We start from the raw sequence: 20,205 nt of genomic DNA, 5'->3' as shown, positions 1-20,205 counted from the left end.
TATGTTTTAAGGAGAAATTTGGCAAAAAAGACAGAGATCATCCAGTCTATAAGGAGAGGGAAGAAGTTCAGAGCGTAAGGGGAAGTGTGGGAGAATTCACAAGTGAGACATTTAGATGAAGGTTGGGAGGAGCACACACAGCATGAAGAAGAGGACAAGGAAATGAAAGCAAAGATGAAGGAAGCTGTGCAGGGTCTTAAAAGTGAGGTAAGAAGTTTGAAGGTTGAAACAACAACAAAAGAGCTTAAGTCTGAGGATGGTGTTAAACTGTTTAAACATTTCATCAGCCTTAAAATGAATGTGTTACTATCAGAGCAATGTCTTATATATCAGAGAATCAGAGTATGTTACAACAACTGAAACACCGTTTAGCTTTGATGTCTGAACTAGCTGCCTGCTTCCCATCCCAAGTCCGCAAGAGCCCTTCTGATATAGGGGGAGGAAACATCTCTCTGTGTGCTGGACTGGGTTTGACATCTGTTTCTTGAAATATTTAATCCAATAGGTCTAAACCCTGTCCAATGACTAAAAAATAACATAATTCACTGAAAACGTAGAAAGTAAAAATTTAACTTCAGTCCCATGATCCCAGCTCCTCATTACTTAAGTAACATGCCTGGGTGAAAAAGCTTAGAAAGCAGATCACCCATCTGACAGGGACTTGCCAGTGATTACGAACAGCCGAGCTTTCAATAGGAAATGGCCAGCTACCTGTCAGACCTGGTGAGTACCCTGTTTGGTTTTTTTTATCACATCAGATAATAATAGGAAGGATCTGTCTTCCACTTCTTAGCCACCACTGCCAATGCCGAAGAAGGTACTGTACATTTTCATTAAACAATCTTTAAAACAATGTGATATAGTTATAAAGACTACAACAAGGGGATACCTAATGGTCTATTTGGTAGTGATTACGATGGACAGAGGAAAAAAAACAATTTTAGGGGCAATACCCCTTTAACAAAAATAGGGAGGTACTACTGATAAAGAATGATTACGTCAAGGTGCTGGGACAGTTGGAAGTACAGCCAGGGAGGAAGAAGAAATACAGCAAACAGTTTTGTGGTGAGACACTTGTGCCTTTCCTTCCGCTCTGAGGAGCTCAGGAGAAGGCAACGTTTCCTAAAAATATACAAGTGAGAGAAAGCTGTACGCAAGCCTGCGAGGTGATGTGGGAAAGCAGGAAAAACCAAGCCCCATGAACAGTACAGAGATTGAACTGGTGTGTGAAAATTCATCTCAAAACGCATTAACACCTGTATGAGGACATTCTTCCTCCTCATTGAGAGAGGGGGAACTTCCCCAATAATAAATAATAATAAAATAATAATATAGACACAAAAAACCCAACACATTTATTATAGAGTCTCATTATTTTCATGACAATCTCATGGGGTTTTTTAAAGCTCTGTTTTGTAAACTTTTGAAGTCCCATGATTAGCAATGCTGACATAATAAGGGTTATAGAATCATAGAACCATAGGGTTAGAAGGGGCCACAAGGGTCATCTAGTCTAACCCTCTGCCAAGATCCAGGATTTGTTGTGTTTAAATCATCCATGACAGATGGCTCCAGCCTCCTTTTGAAAACCTTCTGTGAAGAAGCTTCCACAACCTCCCTAGGCAGTCTGTTCCATTGTCCTACTGTTCTTACAGCTAGGAAGTTTTTCCTGAGATTTAATCTAAATCTGCTATGCTGTAGTTTGACCCCATTGCCTCTTGTCCTGCTCTCTGTGGCAAGAGAGAACAACTTTTCTCCATCTTTTTTATGGCAGCCTTTCAACTATTTGAAGACTTCTATAATGTCTTCCCTTAATCTCTTTTTTTCCCAAATAAACATACCAAGTTCCCTCAGCCTTTGCTCATATGGCTTGCACTCCATTCCTTCAATCATCTTTGTCGCTTGCCTCTGGATCCTTTCCAGTTTCTCTACACTTTTCTATACATTGGTGACCAAAATTGGACTCCAGCTGAGACCTAATCAGTGCTGAGTAGATCAGTACTATCACTTCCCATGACTTGCATGCTATGCTTTGGTTAATGCAATCTAAAACTGCATTTGCCTTTTTTTTTTTTTTGCTTTTTTTTTTTTGCAACAGGATTGAATTGCTCACTCATGTTGTGATCCATCACAACTCCCAGATCCTTCACAGTTGTGTTGCTGCCAAGCCAGTTATCCACCATTTTGTATTTGTTCACTTAGTTTTAATTCCCTAAGTGTAGCACCTTACATTTGTCTTTGCTGAATTTCATTGTGTTATCTATAGCCCAGTTCTCCACTTTATCAAGATCTCTCTGAACTTTAGCTCTATACTCCAAAGTGTTGGCAATCCCCCTAACTTTGTGTCATCTGCAAATCTGATCAGTATGTTCTCTATTCCTACATCCAGGTTATTAATAAAGTAAAGATGTTAAACAACACCATACCCAGAACATATCGTTACGGAATCCCACTTGAGACCTCCCTCCAATCTGACATAATTCCATTAATAGTTCTCTTAATCTGCAGTTGTTTAACCAATTATGTACCCACTTAATGGTAGTTGAGCCGAATCCACATTTTTCCAGATTACTTATCAGCATGTAATGTGAGACTGTGTCAAAAGCCTTGCTGAAGTCCAGGTATATTGTATCCACTGCATTCCCCCTATCCACCAAACCAGTTACCCTGTCAAAAAACAAAATCAAGCTGGTTTGCCAAGATTTGTTCTTAGTCAATCTAGGCTGGCTGCTGGTGATCACCCTTCATCCTCCAGGTATTTGCACACTGAATGTTTTAGACATTGCTCTAGTAGCTTCCCAGGTATTGAAGTCAGGCTGACTGGTCTCTAGTTCCCCAGCTCCTCCTTTTTCTCCTTTTTAAAGATGGGCCCCACGTTAGCCCTTCCCCAGCTTCCAGGACCTCTCCTGCCATCCATGAGTTTGCAAATATTTGCAGAAATTTCTTCAGTTAATTTCTTCAGTACCTGGGGTTGGATCCTTCCAGGCTATGTGCAAAATACAATGAGGAGGTGAAATACAAAGGAAACCACATTAAATTTGTCAATAAACATAAAAAATGATGGGAGTTTGTTAGGACACAATATACTGTACTGATCTGGGAAGCACAGATTTTACATAATAGTAAATACTGCCAACTAACTCTTACATAGTACTACTCATCCATAGAGCTAAAAAAAAAGGTGACACTAGTCAAGTGAATTTAAGGAACCAGTGAAACCATCAGTTAAAAGAAAGATAGTTAGATTTTCAGAATGAAGGCTGTCTGTCTTGTCTCTCATTGTGTGTGTGTAGAGAAAGACAGAGAGTTATAGTTCTAATTGTTAAAGTTATAGTTAGTTTACAGTTATCTCAGCTCTGTGGTTACACTGGGATGGCCAACAGAAGAAGAAGCACTTCCTTATTGTCTCCAGGTTGTTCCAGGAGCAAAGAGAGAGTATAGCACTGCCAACAGTCCTTCCCAAAGTATTCGGCAGAATGAAAACAAACTCGCCTGGGGTGTCAGGGTTCTCTCATGGCCCAGAGGTAGTGACAATCCAAAGACTAGCAATTCTCTCAGGCCATGTCTATACTAGCAAGCTTTCAGTGGCACAGCTGTACTGATGCAGCTGCAGCGCTGTAAGATTGCTGATGTAGCTGTTCTAGGTTGATGGCCAAGAGCTCTCCTGTTGACATAAAAAAAACACCTCAATGATAGGTGGTACCTATGTCGGCAGGAGAAGCTCTCCCACCGACATAGCACTGTACACACTACCACTTATGCCGGCAAAACTTCTGTCGCTCAGGGGTGTGTTTATTTTACACCCCTGAGCAACGTAAGTTTTGCCAACATAAGTGGAAGTGTAAACATGGCCTCAGCGTAGTAAGCCTAATATGAAAAAACCTTCTTTACCCTGAAATATTGCTTTGACAAAGGTGGTAAAGAAATAAATAGAAATAAAACAGGTAACATGGGATAAGAGGGGATGAAATGCTGCAGTTTCACACACCGCAGTATCATTAATAGGCATTTGGACAGCATATTTACATGTTCATTGACACATTGTCAATTCTATTATCCTGAATGCAATGGTCCTTCCCATGTAGTGAATAGTAGTTGGTCTGTCTTTGTCCTGTCTCTTTAAATTAGGAGTCTCCAAGCGAATGTTGGTTCTCTCTGAACACTTGGCTGGGATGGGGGATATCTTTGAATGGTCGATAGCACCCTTTTGGGCTGGAACCTTGCAAACTGTGAAAAGGTTTTGATAGCTAGAAGTGTCTGCAGTGAATAAGACATGTTCTGGAAAGGGAGAGCTGTAGATACATGGATCTGACCATACACTGAGGGTGTGTTTTATCATCTTTTTGTAGATTCAGTATCGGAGGCTATTTCAAATGATGCTTGTGCTGGGAATTGGTGGAAACCTCTTACCAGGTTTTCACCTTTCTGTGATCAACTACCCTTCCATGGTAAGCAAAGTCTTAATCAAAGACGCCTCTTCGGTGGAATGTGCATGGGGCTGGGTCCTAGCTTGAGGATGCTCCTTGTCCTTCAAATAATTCATTAAGTGTTTCTATTGAGACTGTTCCCAGCTCTTTCCATTTCCATTCTGTACAGTAAGAAAGAGTAAGATGAGAGTCTGGATAACGGACAGACCTTCACTCCACAGATAGCATTCCAGTAGCGTTTTAAAAGGCTGAGGACATTGGGAAATGAGCACTATGAAGTGGGTTTTTACCCACAAAAGCTTATGCCCAAATAAATCTGTTAGTCTTTAAGGTGCCACCGAACTCCTCATTGTTTTTGTGGATACAGACTAACACAGCTACCCCTCTGATACTATTCCCTGTGTAGTCTATTGCTGAACTGAGGGACTTAGGAAGAGGATTCTTGGTAAATCCCTCTCTGCTACTGTCTTCTTCTTTTTGAAGTATCTTTGTAGTCCCTTAAGTCACACTCCATGGACTGGGTAGTAAGGGTTGTTTGTGAATTATAAACTTGATGAACATAAAGGGTATACATCGAGGTTAAGACGTGGTGCTGTGGTTGAGGTTTCAACCCTCAAAACGTCCTTTGGCCTTCCTCCCATTGTTCCCATCACCTACACTCAAGAACACGGACGTTTAAAAGGAATTGATAACAGGACCCAACATTTGAGGGTGGAAATGTACACAACATTTTACAAGCCAAATTTCAGTGGATGAGATTGTACAGTTAATTTGTGTAGTAGCCTTTCCTCTCTCAACACTTGGATTCAAAGACGGTTTAGATTATGTGGGAAAACAAGTTTGGTTATTGCATCATACAGTCATCAAAAAACTGGCACAATTTGCTGCAGTCTTTGTTTAAGAGAGAAGCCCTTGACTGTAATAATATTAATTAATTAATAAGACCATTATGTCAAGGAGTAGGTGTACTATCAGAATTTACTGGGGAAGATCACATACTACTAGTCTTTTGTTTTTGTAAGCAATAAATTTGATCAAAATGTTAATGTGGACAAGGGGGATCCAGTGGTCATCATGTACTTAGATTTCCAGAATGCCTTTGACAAGGTCCCTCACCAAAGGCTCTTACGTAAACTAAATTGTCATGGGATCAGAGGGAAGATCCTCTCATGGATTGAGAACTGGTTAAAAGACAGGGAACAAAGGTAGGAATAAATGGTACATTTTCAGAAGGGAGGGGGTAACTAGTAGTGTTCCCCAAGGATCAGTCCTAGGACCAATCCTATTCAACCTATTCATAAATGATCTGGAGAAAGGGGTAAACAGAGAGGTGGCCAAGTTTGCAGATGATACTAAACTGCTCAAGATAGTTAAGACCAAAGCAGACTGCGAAGAACTTCAAAAAGATCTCACCAAACTAAATGATTAGGCAACAAAATGGCAAATGAAATTTAATGTGGATAAATGTAAAGTAATGCACATTGGAAAAAATAACCCCAACTATACATACAACATGATGGGGGCTAATTTAGCTAGAACAAATCAGGAGAAAGATCTTGGAGTCATCATGGATAGATCTCTGAAGACGTCCGTGCAGTGGCAGTCAAAAAAGCAAACGGGATGTTAGGAATCATTAAAAAATGGATAGAGAATAAGACAGAGAATATCTTATTGCCCTTATATAAATCCATGGTATGCCCACATCTTGAATACTGTGTACAGATGTGGTCCCCTCATCTCAAAAAAGATATACTGGCATTAGAAAAGGTTCAGAAAAGGGCAACTAAAATGATTAGGGATTTGGAACGGGTCCCCTGTGAGGAGAGATTAAAGAGGCTAGGATTTTTTAGCTTGGAAAAGAGGAGACTAAGGGAGGATATAAAATCATGAGTGGTAAGGAGAAAGTGAATAAGGAAAAGTTATTTACTTGTTCCCATAATATAAGAACTAGGGGCCACCAAATGAAATTAATGGATAGCAGGTTTAAAACAAATAAAAGGAAGTTCTTCTTCACTCAGCGCACAGTCAACCTGTGGAATTTCTTGCCTGAGGAGGTTGTGAAGGCTAGGACTATAAGAGGGTTTAAAAGAGAACTGGATAAATTCATGGAGGTTAAGTCCATTAATGGCTATTAGCCAGGATGGGTAAGGAATGGTGTCCCTAGCCTATGTTTGTCAGAGGGTGGAGATGGATGGCAGGAGAGAGATCACTTGATCATTACCTGTTAAGTTCACTCCCTCTGGGGCACCTGGCATTGGCCACTGTCGGTAGACAGGATACTGAGCTGGATGGACCTTTGGTCTGACTCAGTAGGGCCAGTCTTATGTTCTTAATTAAAAACAATAAACAGCATTTCTGACATCACCACTTAATTCTACTGCAGAGGTGTATAGTACCGCCAGTCTTTAGCACCACCCCATTATTCCCCCATTGTGAAATTAATATATAGCAATTTAAAACTGATTTTCAGAGATACAGATTGGTAATAACAAGAAATGTGGGTATGTGGGCTTTTCCTAAACTTTTATTTTCAAGTAAGTCTCATGTTGTCATTCTTTAAATAGTAACTATTGGTTGAAACCAAAGCCAGCTTTAAATATAATGAAGTATGATTGTGAATAATGCTTTGGAGTCATAATTACTGTTAATGAAAATCCCCTTTTCCTTCTCAGCACATTAAGAGGTTTATCAACAAAACCTGGCTGGAGCGATATGGCTTTCCCCTCCCTCAGGAGACCATCACATTGCTGTGGTCCCTCATTGTGTCTATCTACTGTGTAGGGGGACTACTTGGGTGTCTGTGTAGTGGATACCTGTTTGTGAAATATGGAAAGTACGTATCTTTTCTGAACAGCTCACTAATGAGGAATTGTATTAGTTAATTTAACACTGAAAAACATTTTACTGAAAAGGGAATAAAATTATTTTTAAATAAATAAAAACAAAAACTGTGTTAAGTTCCTACATCATTAAAGGCTAAAACTTGGTCTCATTGAAGTCAGTTGCAAAACTACTAGGGACTAGGACTGAGCGCTTATGGAATATAAGCTAAATTCACCCCTGTTTTTCATCAGCTTCAGTCTATGTGAAGCAGGGTGCAGGACCCCCAGCAGTATAAAGTTCATGGAGAGGTTGCAGCTGCACAACTCTTCTCTCAATGAGAAGAGTGTGTGGCCAGGGCAGTTAGGAGATTAATTAATTTAGTTCCTCCCTGTTGCAGTCTTCACAGGCAAAACAACTAGAGAGCCTCTTGTGGAAAGTGAAGGTGCCTCCCTTGCTAGAACCCCTGAGAGGAAACAGACTTAAAATTACAAAGATAGAGACGGATATAGATACACACACATTAACAAAATATTTGAAAATAATTTCCCCATTTACTGACCTACCAGGGCTAAATTCATGATTCTTTATTCCTTACAATAGTAAATATACCAGCTGCAGATCCCTTTCAAAAAACCAAAGATGTGCCCAATACTATCCCCTTCTCAGCTTTTGGTCCACTTCACAGACTCACACTATATGCTTCCACTCAAACTTTCTTCCACCTGCTGGTCCCCTCTCCAATCAACTCCCTTGAACACACACCTTCACTTGACCCTCCCCAACCTATCTTTTCCACCACTATCCTACATCTATCTCCACTTTTAGCTGCCAGAAAGTCTCTATAAAATCCAGACCGAGTTGCCCTACCCAATCTCCAAGCCTTCAGAACACAAAGTTTTCATAAAGTATCCTTAAACAAGAATACAGAGTTCCGAAGGTTAACAAGCTGTCTCATTCCTTAAAGATACATAAGCACATTTCCACTATGGTTGACTGTATATAAAATTTCTTTCCAACAAGCAGGGAGGAGGGGCTAAACATTATTTTAATATCTGTCCAATAGAATTGCCACTGAAACACACTCTTTCTTGGGAGAAATATAGGATAGTGAATGTGGGAATTCTTAAAGCACTCTGCTGATGAAAGTGAAAAAAACAGAATATTATAAGAATAAATAATCATATGTAAATTAGACTGATACAAATACACAATTGTTACTGTTTCCTTATTGTTCTTTTCATAATTATGTATTAATCATTTCATAATTATTCAGTGTAACACATAAACATGTATCTTTTCACTGAAATTTTATTTGAGCTCCATTCTCAGGAGATTCTCTAGTACGCAAATATTTATTTCCTGGGGCAACAGCTGTAAAATATTTTCCACCGGTAAAAAGATATTTTCTGAGGTTGTGATAGATTGCCTGAAGCAGAAGGCTTTTTGTTTTTAATTGCTTGGGTACTTTAAAAAAACCTTTCAAGTTCTTGCTTCTGTGAATATATTTGGTGCTTCAAAAAATGTAAACAAAACTAACTCCTCTTCTGCTCCCCCAAAGAGAGAATGAAACTCTAATTCTCTCTTGTTTAATACGGCCGTTTAATTTGGCTTTTACAAAGCTGACTTTTTGCTTCTATGTTTTGGGATAGGTGCAATATTTTTGATGGGATATAGGATCCTAGAAAGGGAGCAATGAATACTGTTTAACTATTTTCTCTCAGCACTTCTCTCTTCAGGAATCCACTATAACCTCAGTGGAGTGCTCCCCTTTGGCGTCTCTCATGTCACTACCTAACAGAAATTGCTACACCCCAAAGTATTGGTTTTTAAGAACAGCCATGGCTTGGTCTGTACATTCACTGGATAACAGGAGTCCATTTGTTCAAAGTGACAGAGGAGTTATTTATGGGAAAACCTGATTCACATCTGTATTTCATTTGCTGCTACAGAAAGAAATGTCTGTTGTGCAACAATATGCTCATAATAGTAGCTGCCTTGCACATGGGCTTCAGTAAGACTGCCAAGTCTTTTGAGATGATTCTGATTGGACGCTTCCTCTATGGCATCAGTGCAGGTAGGACCTCACACTGCTGTATGTACACAAGTTATTCTCTTGGGAGAACATAGGGACCACTCCCTCTCAGAGCTTCTCAGGGAGCACAGCAACCCAGGTAGAGCAGGAAGGGTTAGAGAGGAGGTGGGGGCCAGGCCACACCCAGCATAGAGGAAGCAGGCTGCATACATCTATAGGATGGTGCAGCTCAAGCAGTTCTCCTGCATATTAAGCCAGCTGGGGCTGGACTGTGCAATAATAAAATATAGCAAATCACCATCTACTTCCACAAGGACTCAACTGAAAAAAAATTTGGTAATGGGAATAGTGATTTATTAAATGTCTTGTTCTAGAAGATGTAGTTTTCCAGTTTGATGACTTATTGCAGACAATACTTAAACAATTCAAAAAAGGAGAGTGCTACAGTTTGGCAGAATGTGATCTGAAAAAAAAACACATAATTTTTCTTTCTATAAATATAACTTTCCTATTTCTTCTCCCCATTCAAGGTGTATGTTTGAACGCACATAGTCAATACCTAGGAGAAATTTCACCGAAGAAGCTGCGTGGATTTGCAAACACCAATGCTCTTGTGTTTTTGACACTAGGAAAAGTTTTAGGGCAAATTATGGGATTAAGGTACCTGTCTATTTTACATACTTACATGGCCTCATCACCACAGTATGTGAGCACATCACAATCTTTAATATACTTATCCTCACAATGCATCTGTGTCAGAGCACAGAATCAAACATTTGTCTCCCAAGTCCTAGGCTATTACTTTTCTCCAGGCAGAATATATGCACTTATCTAGGGACTATGCAGCCTAAATATTTTTTCTTTTCATCCATTTTTCCCATTGTCTATGCATATTGTGTCAGTTTCTCTACTTATCACACAAAAAAGAAGTTGCTAAAGTTACTAATAAATAATTGTATATAGTTGTAACTCATGAATATTGAGGATCTGAGTTCTTCGGTCTTATGTAGAATTGCAGCATTGGTCTCAATAGTAGTTGCATGGATTAACAAACGCCACTGAATTTTTATTCTTTAATAATGGGAAAAACCTCAGAACAAACTATAGAACTAAGGCACTTACTTAGCTATTTTCCTTTCAAGTTGTTCAAATTTTCTTTCTTTCAATTTATCCTCTCCATTTCCATCTGTATATAGCGTTTGTTGGTCCACTTTTTCCTCAAGAAAACAAAGTTATTTTATTTTATTAAACCATAAATATATTTTATATGTTCTCTACAGAGTGTTTTTAGGAACCGAATCCTTGTGGCCTTTGCTGTTGGCCGTATGTGGAATTGCAGCATTTGTCCAGCTAGTCTCTTTGCCATTCTTCCCTGAGTCCCCACCCTACCTTTTGATGCAAAAGGAAGACACTGAAGGTTGTTTGAAAGGTGAAATGGGACAAGCCCTTCTCCAAATCTCTGATTTATTATATTGATAGCCATTGAAGGGGTCAGCCTGTTAGATGAAACCAAGTTTCCCATCATCCACCAATGATCTTTCTTAAGAATTCTAATCAACAAGGATCTTGTACTGGTATTGGTATAGATATAAATTAGAGTAGACAAAAATTACTAATTTGTAGTTATTCAAGATCACCCTCTAAAATATTACTGTATTACGCAAACAAGAGATAGACAACTACCAGCTAATAGCAATGTGTAATATAGTGTGTTCCCTTAAGCAGTATCTGATTGATGTCGTCAATCAGTGACTGATGGATCAATAGATGGACTGAATTATGAATGATTACTGAATGATTACTGAATAATCTAATCACTAATTCATTAGCCAGTTGAATGATGGAGATGAGTGGCTGGATCAGCTGATGGATAGGTCTGCAAGGCACTACGGTGTTATAAATAAAAAACAATACTACTAATAATTATACTTTGCTATTTTTCCTCCATAGCCATGAAGGAGCTCTGGGGTGAAGGGGATCATCAAGCAGACTTTGATGACATGATGAAGGAGAAGGCAGCAATGAAAAGCATCAAAACCATGAGTGTCCTGGAAGTGATGAAAGAACCAGCCTTGCGTTGGCAGTTATATATAATGATTCTCCTTATGATGAGTATACAGCTTTGTGGCTTGAGTGCAGTTGAGTATTCCTCAATTCCAACCTCAGAACTGTTATTAGGTAGCATGGAGAACATTACAGAGCTACAGTTCCTACTTGTTACTTCCTCTTGATCCTCTTTTCTCCTCCTAATAGAGAGTTCACTGCAGGAAGTCAAGTGGTAACATTCACTGACGTTAACACTACCGGGCTTCTCAGCACTCTAAAGTGAATACATGCCTGTGTATACAATAGGTCCAGCACAGTGGATGTTAATGTACCCTGAAAGGGTACTGTCCCATTAATTTCCTTTCTGTTCTCACTAGAAGCTCTTTCTCTAGGACAGATGGCTGTACAAGCTCACTCTCTCCGTCTAGGACCTTGAGAACTCTTAGTACAGATTTGGGTCTCAGTTTTCCTTAAGTTCCTGTCTACTAGTAGCAGATGCGTTTTGTCATCTACCCTTCATTCTGTGTGGTATCAAGGGATCTCCTTCTACCAGCCTCTGCCAAACCAGACAGCAAGGGCCCTAAGAACTTTTCTCTTTCTCATCTCCCCTGCCCAATACCATTCTTCCTCTCCCGGCTCCAACCAGCTCCTTCTCCCAATTCCCTTATTTACTCCCTCCTAACACAATGCTTCTTTCAGTTCCATTCTTTTCTTGACCCTCAAAACCCTTTCATTAATCCCTAATAGCCCCTCGAATTTCAGATTTCAAACAGCTGCCTCAGCTCCTCTTTCTTTGTCCAAATAGAATCCAGGCCCCTCTGTTTTCTCTCCTGATCCCCAATAACCCCCACCACCCCCACGTGGTGATATTGTACTGGTGAAAGATTGAGATCTGAATGCTGCTGCACAAGCACACCTCACATACCTTGATTACACTTCATTGTTAAAATTCCTTTTCACTGCATTTTCCAGATCTACTTTTATACCTTTGAAGTGTTCCGCGCAGCCAGATTGGATGAAGACCTTATTCCATATATAGCATTAGGAGTTGGGATCTGTGAATTCTTCTCTAACATCCTGTGTGTAAGTCAGACCTGACTTGGGTTTGGAGGGTGAAGGGAAATGTGTTTTGATCCAGTTCCTTCTTAAAACGAACTGCTCTTTCGATACATGAACTGAAGAATCTTTTTGTGAGACCACTATCCCACCATATGAAACTATGAAAGACAACATAAACCCTGCAACAGGAAGGGGCTGAGGAGTTTCTCCAGGCTGAAGTGGCCCCATCTCACCACACCTGCAAGTCATTTTGAGACTTGGAAGAGAAGTTTAAGATGGGGGAAGCTCTGCTCAGGGCTTGTCTACACTACAGTGGCACAGCTACATCACTGCAGCTGTGCCGCTATACAGCCACAATGTAGATGCTTCCTACATCGATAGAAGTTTTTCCATCAATGTAGTTACTCCATCTGAGAGATGGTAGTTAGATCAACAGACGAATTTGTCCATTGAACTAGCAGTGTCTACACCGGGAGTTAGGTTAACCTAACTACAGCACTCAGGGCACACAATTTTTCAAAGCCCTGAGCAACATAGCTAGCTCGATTTAATTTTTAAGTGTAGACCAGTCCTCACTGGTGGGCAGCTCTGAGAAGAGCAGAGTGTTGAGCTTCCTAGCTCCCAAGGAGAGTCCTGGCAGAGACCAGAATCTCCCCCCTTGCCTAAAAGAATGCCCAAGTCCGCAGAGTCAAAGGGGGCTGTAATCTATCTATTCTGCTGGCAAACCAGTGGATGTTGAGCTACACTACTGCCTGCCCAGGGCCCTTGTGAAGGAAGAGAGGCCAGTGGCCAAATGGGACTGTCTGTATATTTCCTTTTCCTTTGTTTTCTTTGCTGCTCCTAAGTTGGTTATTTGTTCCCTGGGACTTTGAAAGGGATAAGCATCCAGACAACTTGGCTGGAGGGCTGAGAATCCATCTCCTTCAGAATGCTAATGAGTGCCTCCACTTGAGTGACTGAACCTGGAGAAATGGATACAATTCTGTCAACATTCCAATGGGGTGCTGGTGAAAGACTAGAACCCTGACACCTTCCCATTACCCCTCAGATTACTTCCCATCTTTTTTGCGGGGTGGGGGGGTGTGGTCATGGTCCACAATTTCTTTTAAAAATCAAGACTTATGGTTATTTTTAAAAGGAGTTTATATCATGCTCCCATTGATAATAATGTTTATATACAGGTAATAGCTGTGTGAGAGATCAGATATAGCAGAAGAAGTGGGAAAGGCAGAGGGGAAAAATGCCACTTTATGTCAAGATAGTGGCAGACTGCAGCAGCTACATGAAATGGTTAATTCACTTTTGAAAATTTGACTTTCAGGGTGCAATTTGGCAGTTTTATACATAACGCCCAGAAAAATCTATGTGATGGTCTGTCAGGTATAGAGGCTGTCTGCAATCTTGGGATATAACCTCATGGTAACTCATTAACTAAAGAGGGTGTAGGTGTGTCATTCGTTGAATGAGAAATATCTGGGAAAATGTCACAGTGCTGCAGAAAGTGATGGGGTTCAGTAGGTGACACTCAGAGTCAGAACTGATCAAATGGCACAGCATGGTGCTAGTGCCTCACGGTACTGTTGGAGATATGCTGCCATCCTCTAAATAAGATGTAACATGGAACCCCTGAACAGCTGTGGTACTAAAATCCCTATAATATTTTTTTTTGCAAGGGAAAGGATGTTAACTGTGCCTACTCTGCCTACCAGAGTTTCTCTGAAATTAGAGTATCCACAGAACTTCAGCCTCCAATCTGCTTCACCCATCTTTGCATAGATCCTTGGGATCCATTTACAACCATGGCCATAATATAATAATTTCACCTTTATCAATGATACGAGGAAAGGAACTAACATAGCTGAGAGAGAACCTTATAAAACTTATTATTTGTAATTTTTGTTTTTAAACACACGCAAAAAGAGGCAAACGTCTATTTTAGGAGACTTTTCAGTGAAGACCATTACAATTGCTATAGTGGAGATGCACAAGCCAGATTCAGACTCTGCATGTGATACTAAACCAAGGCTACAGATAGCTGGCATATTAACATCTAATTAAATAGACGGGACCACAAATAACGTAGAATAATATCTCCATGGTTCTAAATGAAATACATTCAAATGGAAGAGTTTGACTTATTAGGAAAGTGAGGGGCTGAAGGAAGCAGAATCATCCCAGAAATACAAGCTGCCCTTTCTGGCCCCAAAGAGCAGTCTCCATTATAAATGCTGCTCTGAAACGCTCACAGAGTTCATCAGGCTAGCACCTAGCAGTGCTTTGCTTGATCACAGGGCTAACAAACGTTTCAGAGTTACAGCTATTTCTGTACTCCTGAGAGAAAAGGAATGAAGGAGACAGCAAGAGAGAATGAAAGTCAAATTCCCTGGGGGGAGTGGAGGTTGGAATTTGCCATGCTTGCAGTAATGTCAATGTGTTTTCTGATCCTCAGAGCTTCATCATTGACCGGTTTGGCAGGCGGATGCTGTTATGGGGTGGTTATGGCTTGATGGCAGGGATGATGGCATTCCTAGTAACAGCTCTCTCACTGCAGGTAAGGAAGCTTTTCTTTTTGAGGCGCCCTGTTCCCACTTCCACAGAAACTGCTGTTTATGTTATTCTCAAATTAAGCCTGGTCCCCATGGTGACATTTGGTGGGAGACCTTAGTTTCGCACTCTAACAAATGCAGGGCTGAATGTTACATGAATACTCATGGCTCCTTCTATGAGGCCTTCACCCTTGTCCTCGCCTGGAGGGGTCTCTGTGCCGCCTCCTCCTGAACCAGCACCATCCGCATTCCAGCTGCCAAGTAACTGTCCCACGAGCAAGATGCCCTGATTTAGTCTTTCTCCAACCTTCTTACTACCCAACCCTTCACACACCAGTCTCCAGTGGGTGTATCTTGCCTTGCTGTTGTCAAAATCTTTGCAATTAGCATTCCTGCTGTCTCCTTTCTCATTCACCAGCACCTCTCACCCTCCTCTCCACTTACATGTGGCTGTGACAGCTGCCCAGTGGTCATCTAAGATGCTGAAAATCTCTTTTTCCTCCAGTGCAAACCATCCACACTCTTTTAAGCTCCTGAATCTCTTTTGTCCCTTCCCTCAGCTGCTAAACTCTCCTCCATCCCACCCCTTGATACAAGTGATTTTACTCCCCATATATAAAGCAGAATCTTGGCAATCACTAAACCAGATAGTAGAAAGTAATGAGCATGTTATTCTACCACCATATTAATTCCCCCTTACTCTCCTCATTGCTTTCTGTCTAGAATCAGTTCTCCTGGATGGCCTCCTGCAGTGTTATTCTCATATTTTTGTTCATTATCGCCTATGGAATTGGACCATGTGAGTACATCAACTTAGGTGATGATAGGAAATCTATGGACCATACTATATGAGCACATTAATATGGGTGGGCATTTGGAAATGGAACTAGACTTTGTAAATACATCTTCATAGAGAAGGGAGTGAACAGAATCCTACAACATCCTCAACTCACAATTAAAACCCCAGCTCCATTCAGGATTGTTAACTGATGGGATGTTCAGTTCCTTCTCTTAGCATTCCTTTATCCTTTCTTTTCCTTTCTTAATTTCAGTCTGAATCAGATACAATGGCAATGCCAGAACCAGCTTACAACTCCCTACTAGGGTTTTGGTCCTCACTTGGGACCAAAGCTAATTCTAGGTCCCTGACAAATGGCTATGTTTTGTTATTGGAACCTTAGATATAAAATATCAGCCTTGTATGTCACTGATTTTTATTCGGGTTTTCATATCATAGCCATAGCCATGGTGTATGAGTGCCTTGACAACCTTTCTTGGTACTAGCCCCCATTAGAAGCAGGAACTCTGCACATATGCCAGAAGGTGGGCACAAATTCTCACTCTTTGGGGTTCTGCTTGACCAGATATTGCTCCTAAATATGAATTGTATGAATTTGCATTTTTTCATTTTGGGGAAAAGAGGTGACCAAAGTTCCTAGGGGAAAATCCCACATAAATGTCTTTATTACTTTTTCACATTGCTTCTTCAGCTGGGGCAGTCACATCTGTCATGATGGAAATCTTCAACCAGTCAGCTCGATCATCTGCCTTTGTGATTGCTGGGACCATTGGCTGGATGGGCCTCATGGTAATTGGGATGATATTCCCCTTCACTGTGGTAATTCAATTTGGATTTCTTCTTCAATACTCCCAATTTAAACCACCTTTTATGGCTGTCCTAGGCAGCAAGGCATAGCAAGTACATTACAATGCCATGTAGGTGATCAATTTTCTGAACCCACCTCAAAGTCCCTGTTCTGCAGAGACCAGCTGTGTAGCAAAGGTGGCATACATGGTCTTGAGGTGAAGACCCAATCGTCAACCACCCTCTGCTGTCTTATACATATATTAAAAATGTAAAGAAACATTTCTTCTTTAGACTGAATTTTTTTCTCATTCCGGAGAAGCAAAGCAACCTTCAAGGATCTAAGAGAGTAAATGTCAGAAGAGGATTTGTTCATCTTTTTTCTTTTATTTTTGTCTTCAGGAGGCCCTCGGTCCCTTCTCCTTCCTCATCTTTGTGGGCGTTCTTGTCATCTCAGGGATTTTTTCCTACCTGCTCCTTCCAGAGACAAAGGGGAAGTCGATCATGGAAATCACAGAGATGTTCAGTACAATATATTTTGGGAAGAAACTTTTACTGATTGCGGGGAAGAATTCCCCTGTGGAACACACCTTCTGCACCAAGTTCTGACTGGCCAGCAGAGTCAGATTTCATTGACACAATGTACTGTCAAGATCAAATTGGAAGCTGAATGCACTAACAGAGACTGTTTTATAATAAAATCTTATTTGAAAAATAATTCACACCTATCTTACCTCTTGTTCCTAGTCATCCCATTTTATATTTGGGTCTTTGTTTTTCATGTTCACAGGCAGCATCTTCACACATGGTGCTCATCTCCTAATACAACTCTATATCAGGAGGGTTTTAGTAATTAACAAAGACACTTCCCAGAACTGGAAGGTAGGAGCACTCAGGCATAACTAAACTGGTCAGTTTTATTGCAAGTCCCCTTCCACTGCAACCATTGCAAAGAAATGGGACTTAAAAGTATGTGTGTTAATTAGTCTAATTAATCTCTATATAGTTAAGAGGGAGAGGACAAACCATAAAATCCTGTCTTTGACCAAAGACATGGAAGCCGGGTATCTTGACTTTGGGATAGTTCCGTAAGAGATACATTTTCCTCCTCCCCCCCACCTGCAGCATCTCCAATAAAAATCGGCACAATTCTCATAAATATTTGCTTAGTAGTTATCTTTGTACCTTTATATAACAAAAGTTTATTCCCATATTTACTGTAATAAAATAATATATGTATTCCAGAAATGATGCCTTTTAACATGATGCTGGGTATGATTCTCTCCAGATCTATAGAGTCATTTGTCTCTCATAGCCCAATCTGAAGATATTGGAAAAAAGAAAGTGAGTGTACATGGATTTCACTTTGGAATTTATTTTGGATATTTACTAAAAACTTGGGCTGTTAATTAATGGCAGTTAACTCGTGCGATTAACTACAAAAAATTAATCGTGATTAAAAAATTAATTGCAATTAATCGCACTGTTAAACAATAGAATACCAATGGAAATTTATTAAGTATTTTTGGACGTTTTCCTACATTTTCAAATAAATTGATTTCTATTACAACACTGAATACAAAGTGTACAGTGCTCACTTTATATAATTATTTTTATTACAAATATTTGCACTGTAAAAATAAACAAAAGAAATGGTATTTTTCAATTCACTTCATACAAGTACTGTAGTGCAATCTCTTTATCATGAAAGTGTAACTTACAAATGTAGATTTTTTTTTGTTATATAACTGCATCCAAAAACTAAACAATGTAAAACTTTAGAACTATAAACTATAAGACCACTCAGTCCTACTTCTCGTTCAGCCAATCGCTAAGACAACCAATTTGTTTACATTTACCGGAGATACTGCTGCCTGCTTCTTATATACAACGTCACCTGAACGTGAGAACAGGCGTTCGGATGGCACTTTTGTAGCTGGTGTTACAAGGTATTTACATGCAGGATATGCTAAACATTTGTATGTCCCTTCATGCTTTGGCCACCATTCCAGAGGACATGCTTCCATGCCGATGATGCTTGTTAATAAAATAATGCATTAATTAAATTTGAGACTGAACTCCTTGTTGGAGAACTGTATGTCTCCTGTTCTGTTTTCCCTGCATTCTGCCATATAATTCATGTTATAGAGTCTCGGATGATGACCCAGCACATGTTCGTTTTAGGAACACTTTCACAGCAGATTTGACAAAACACAAAGAAGGTACCAATGTGAGATTTCTAAAAATAGCTACAGCACTCGACCCAAGATTTTAAGAATCTGAAGTGCTGTCCAAAATCTGAGAGGGATGAGGTGTGGAACATGCTTTCAGAAGTCTTAAAAGAGCAGCACTCAGATACGGAAACTAAAGAACCCGAACCACAAAAAAGAAAATCAGCCTTCTGCTGGAGGCATCTGACTCAGATGATGAAAATGAACATGCGTCTGTCTGCTCTGCTTTGGATCATTATCAAGCAGAACCCGTTGTCAGCATGGACACATGTCCTCTTCAATGGTGGTTGAAGCATGAAGGAACATATGAATCTTTAGCACATCTGGCACGTAAATATTGTGTGACACCAGCTACAACAGTACCATGCAAACACCTGTTCTCACTTTCAAGTGAGATTGTAAACAAAAAGCGGGCAGCATTATCTCCTTCAAATTGCAACCAAACTTGTTTGTCTGAGTGACTGACTGAACAAGAAGTAGGACTGAGTGGACTTGTAGGCTCTAAAGTTTTACATTGTTTTATTTTTGAATGCAGTTATTTTTTGTACATAATTCTACATTTGTAAGTTCAACTTTCATGATAAAGAGATTGCACTACAGTACTTGTATGAGGTGAATTGAAAAATACTATTTCTTTTGTTTTTTTACAATGAAAATATATTTGTAATAAAAATAAATATAAAGTGAACACTGTAGAAGTTATATTCTGTATTGTAATTGAAATCAATATATTTGAAAGTGTACAAAACGTCCAAAAATATTTAAATAAATGGTATTCTATTATTGTTGAACAGCGCGATTAATCATGATTAATTTTTTTACTCACTTGACAGCCCTACTAAAACCATAAATTGCTGGCCACTAAATAAATTACCAAAACTGTAAAATAAAAAAACACCTAATAATGTTTCAAAACAAACTTTAGTGACTGAGGCCTGTCCCCAAAAGAATATTTTTCAGAGTAAGGTCTGTAAGCAAGGAAAAAAGATGTTTAAAAATTGAATGGTGCAATTAATGTTTTTCAGTAGAAATTCTTGTTTTTAAAACTCATACTACCAAATCCCTGATTAACAATCTCTTGATTTAAACTCCAATAAGCTGCACTGCAGTAATGAGGTTTGTACATACGGCAGGCTTTTGACTCTGTTCCCCTATAACTATACCGCAAAACACGCCACTGAGACAGCAAATCATCAGGGTGAGAGTGGATTCAGATTCAATTCATGATTTATTATTTCAGAAAGTGAAAAGCAGCAATAGAGCCCAGACAAACAGGGGAGGGACGTGCACCATAAAAGGTATAACAACAATAAGCCCAGTTACACGCTGGATTTCTTGAGGGCTAGATACAAAAATCACATCTGTATGGTCAGGATGCAGCAAAAATATCAGCCTCAGAATTCACCTTCTCCCCAGTTAGTATGCATTAAATGTCATGGTATGACACAGCAGGTTT

At 39.8% G+C, this 20,205-nt stretch overlaps 1 protein-coding gene across 4 annotated transcripts; it reads left to right on the top strand.

The window, feature by feature from the left end:
* The first annotated feature begins 620 nt into the window (after positions 1-620).
* Positions 621-17,236, top strand: LOC119843695 (solute carrier family 2, facilitated glucose transporter member 11-like). 4 transcript variants are annotated; one of them, XM_043498265.1, is made up of 12 exons: positions 621-723; positions 4,350-4,448; positions 7,100-7,260; positions 9,200-9,324; positions 9,813-9,942; positions 10,563-10,711; positions 11,233-11,420; positions 12,301-12,411; positions 14,837-14,938; positions 15,657-15,732; positions 16,424-16,521; positions 16,921-17,236. In XM_043498265.1, exons 1-12 carry the CDS (start codon positions 700-702, stop codon positions 17,125-17,127), a joined length of 1,470 nt encoding a protein of 489 aa, XP_043354200.1. In that variant the 5' UTR covers positions 621-699; the 3' UTR covers positions 17,128-17,236. The 4 variants fall into 4 exon arrangements, with proteins under 4 accessions (XP_043354200.1, XP_038229358.1, XP_043354202.1 ...); XM_038373430.2 differs by having other exon boundaries at positions 16,424-16,551; XM_043498267.1 differs by lacking the exon at positions 4,350-4,448 and having other exon boundaries at positions 16,424-16,551.
* The last annotated feature ends 2,969 nt before the right edge of the window (positions 17,237-20,205 follow it).

Source organism: Dermochelys coriacea, chromosome 15 (assembly GCF_009764565.3).
Source record: "Dermochelys coriacea isolate rDerCor1 chromosome 15, rDerCor1.pri.v4, whole genome shotgun sequence".
NCBI lineage: Eukaryota > Metazoa > Chordata > Testudines > Dermochelyidae > Dermochelys > Dermochelys coriacea.
The sequence above is the reverse complement of the archived record's forward strand: the minus strand, read 5'-3'. Positions and strand labels throughout refer to the sequence as shown.

Bases quoted from the DNA above. Each gene is read 5' to 3' on its own strand.
- LOC119843695 (XM_038373430.2), top strand. From the start codon at position 700: ATGGCCAGCTACCTGTCAGACCTG. The intron at 12,412-14,836 runs GTAAGTCAGACC...TCTGATCCTCAG, and splicing joins TCTTCTCTAACATCCTGTGT to AGCTTCATCATTGACCGGTT. The intron at 14,939-15,656 runs GTAAGGAAGCTT...CTTTCTGTCTAG, and splicing joins TAACAGCTCTCTCACTGCAG to AATCAGTTCTCCTGGATGGC.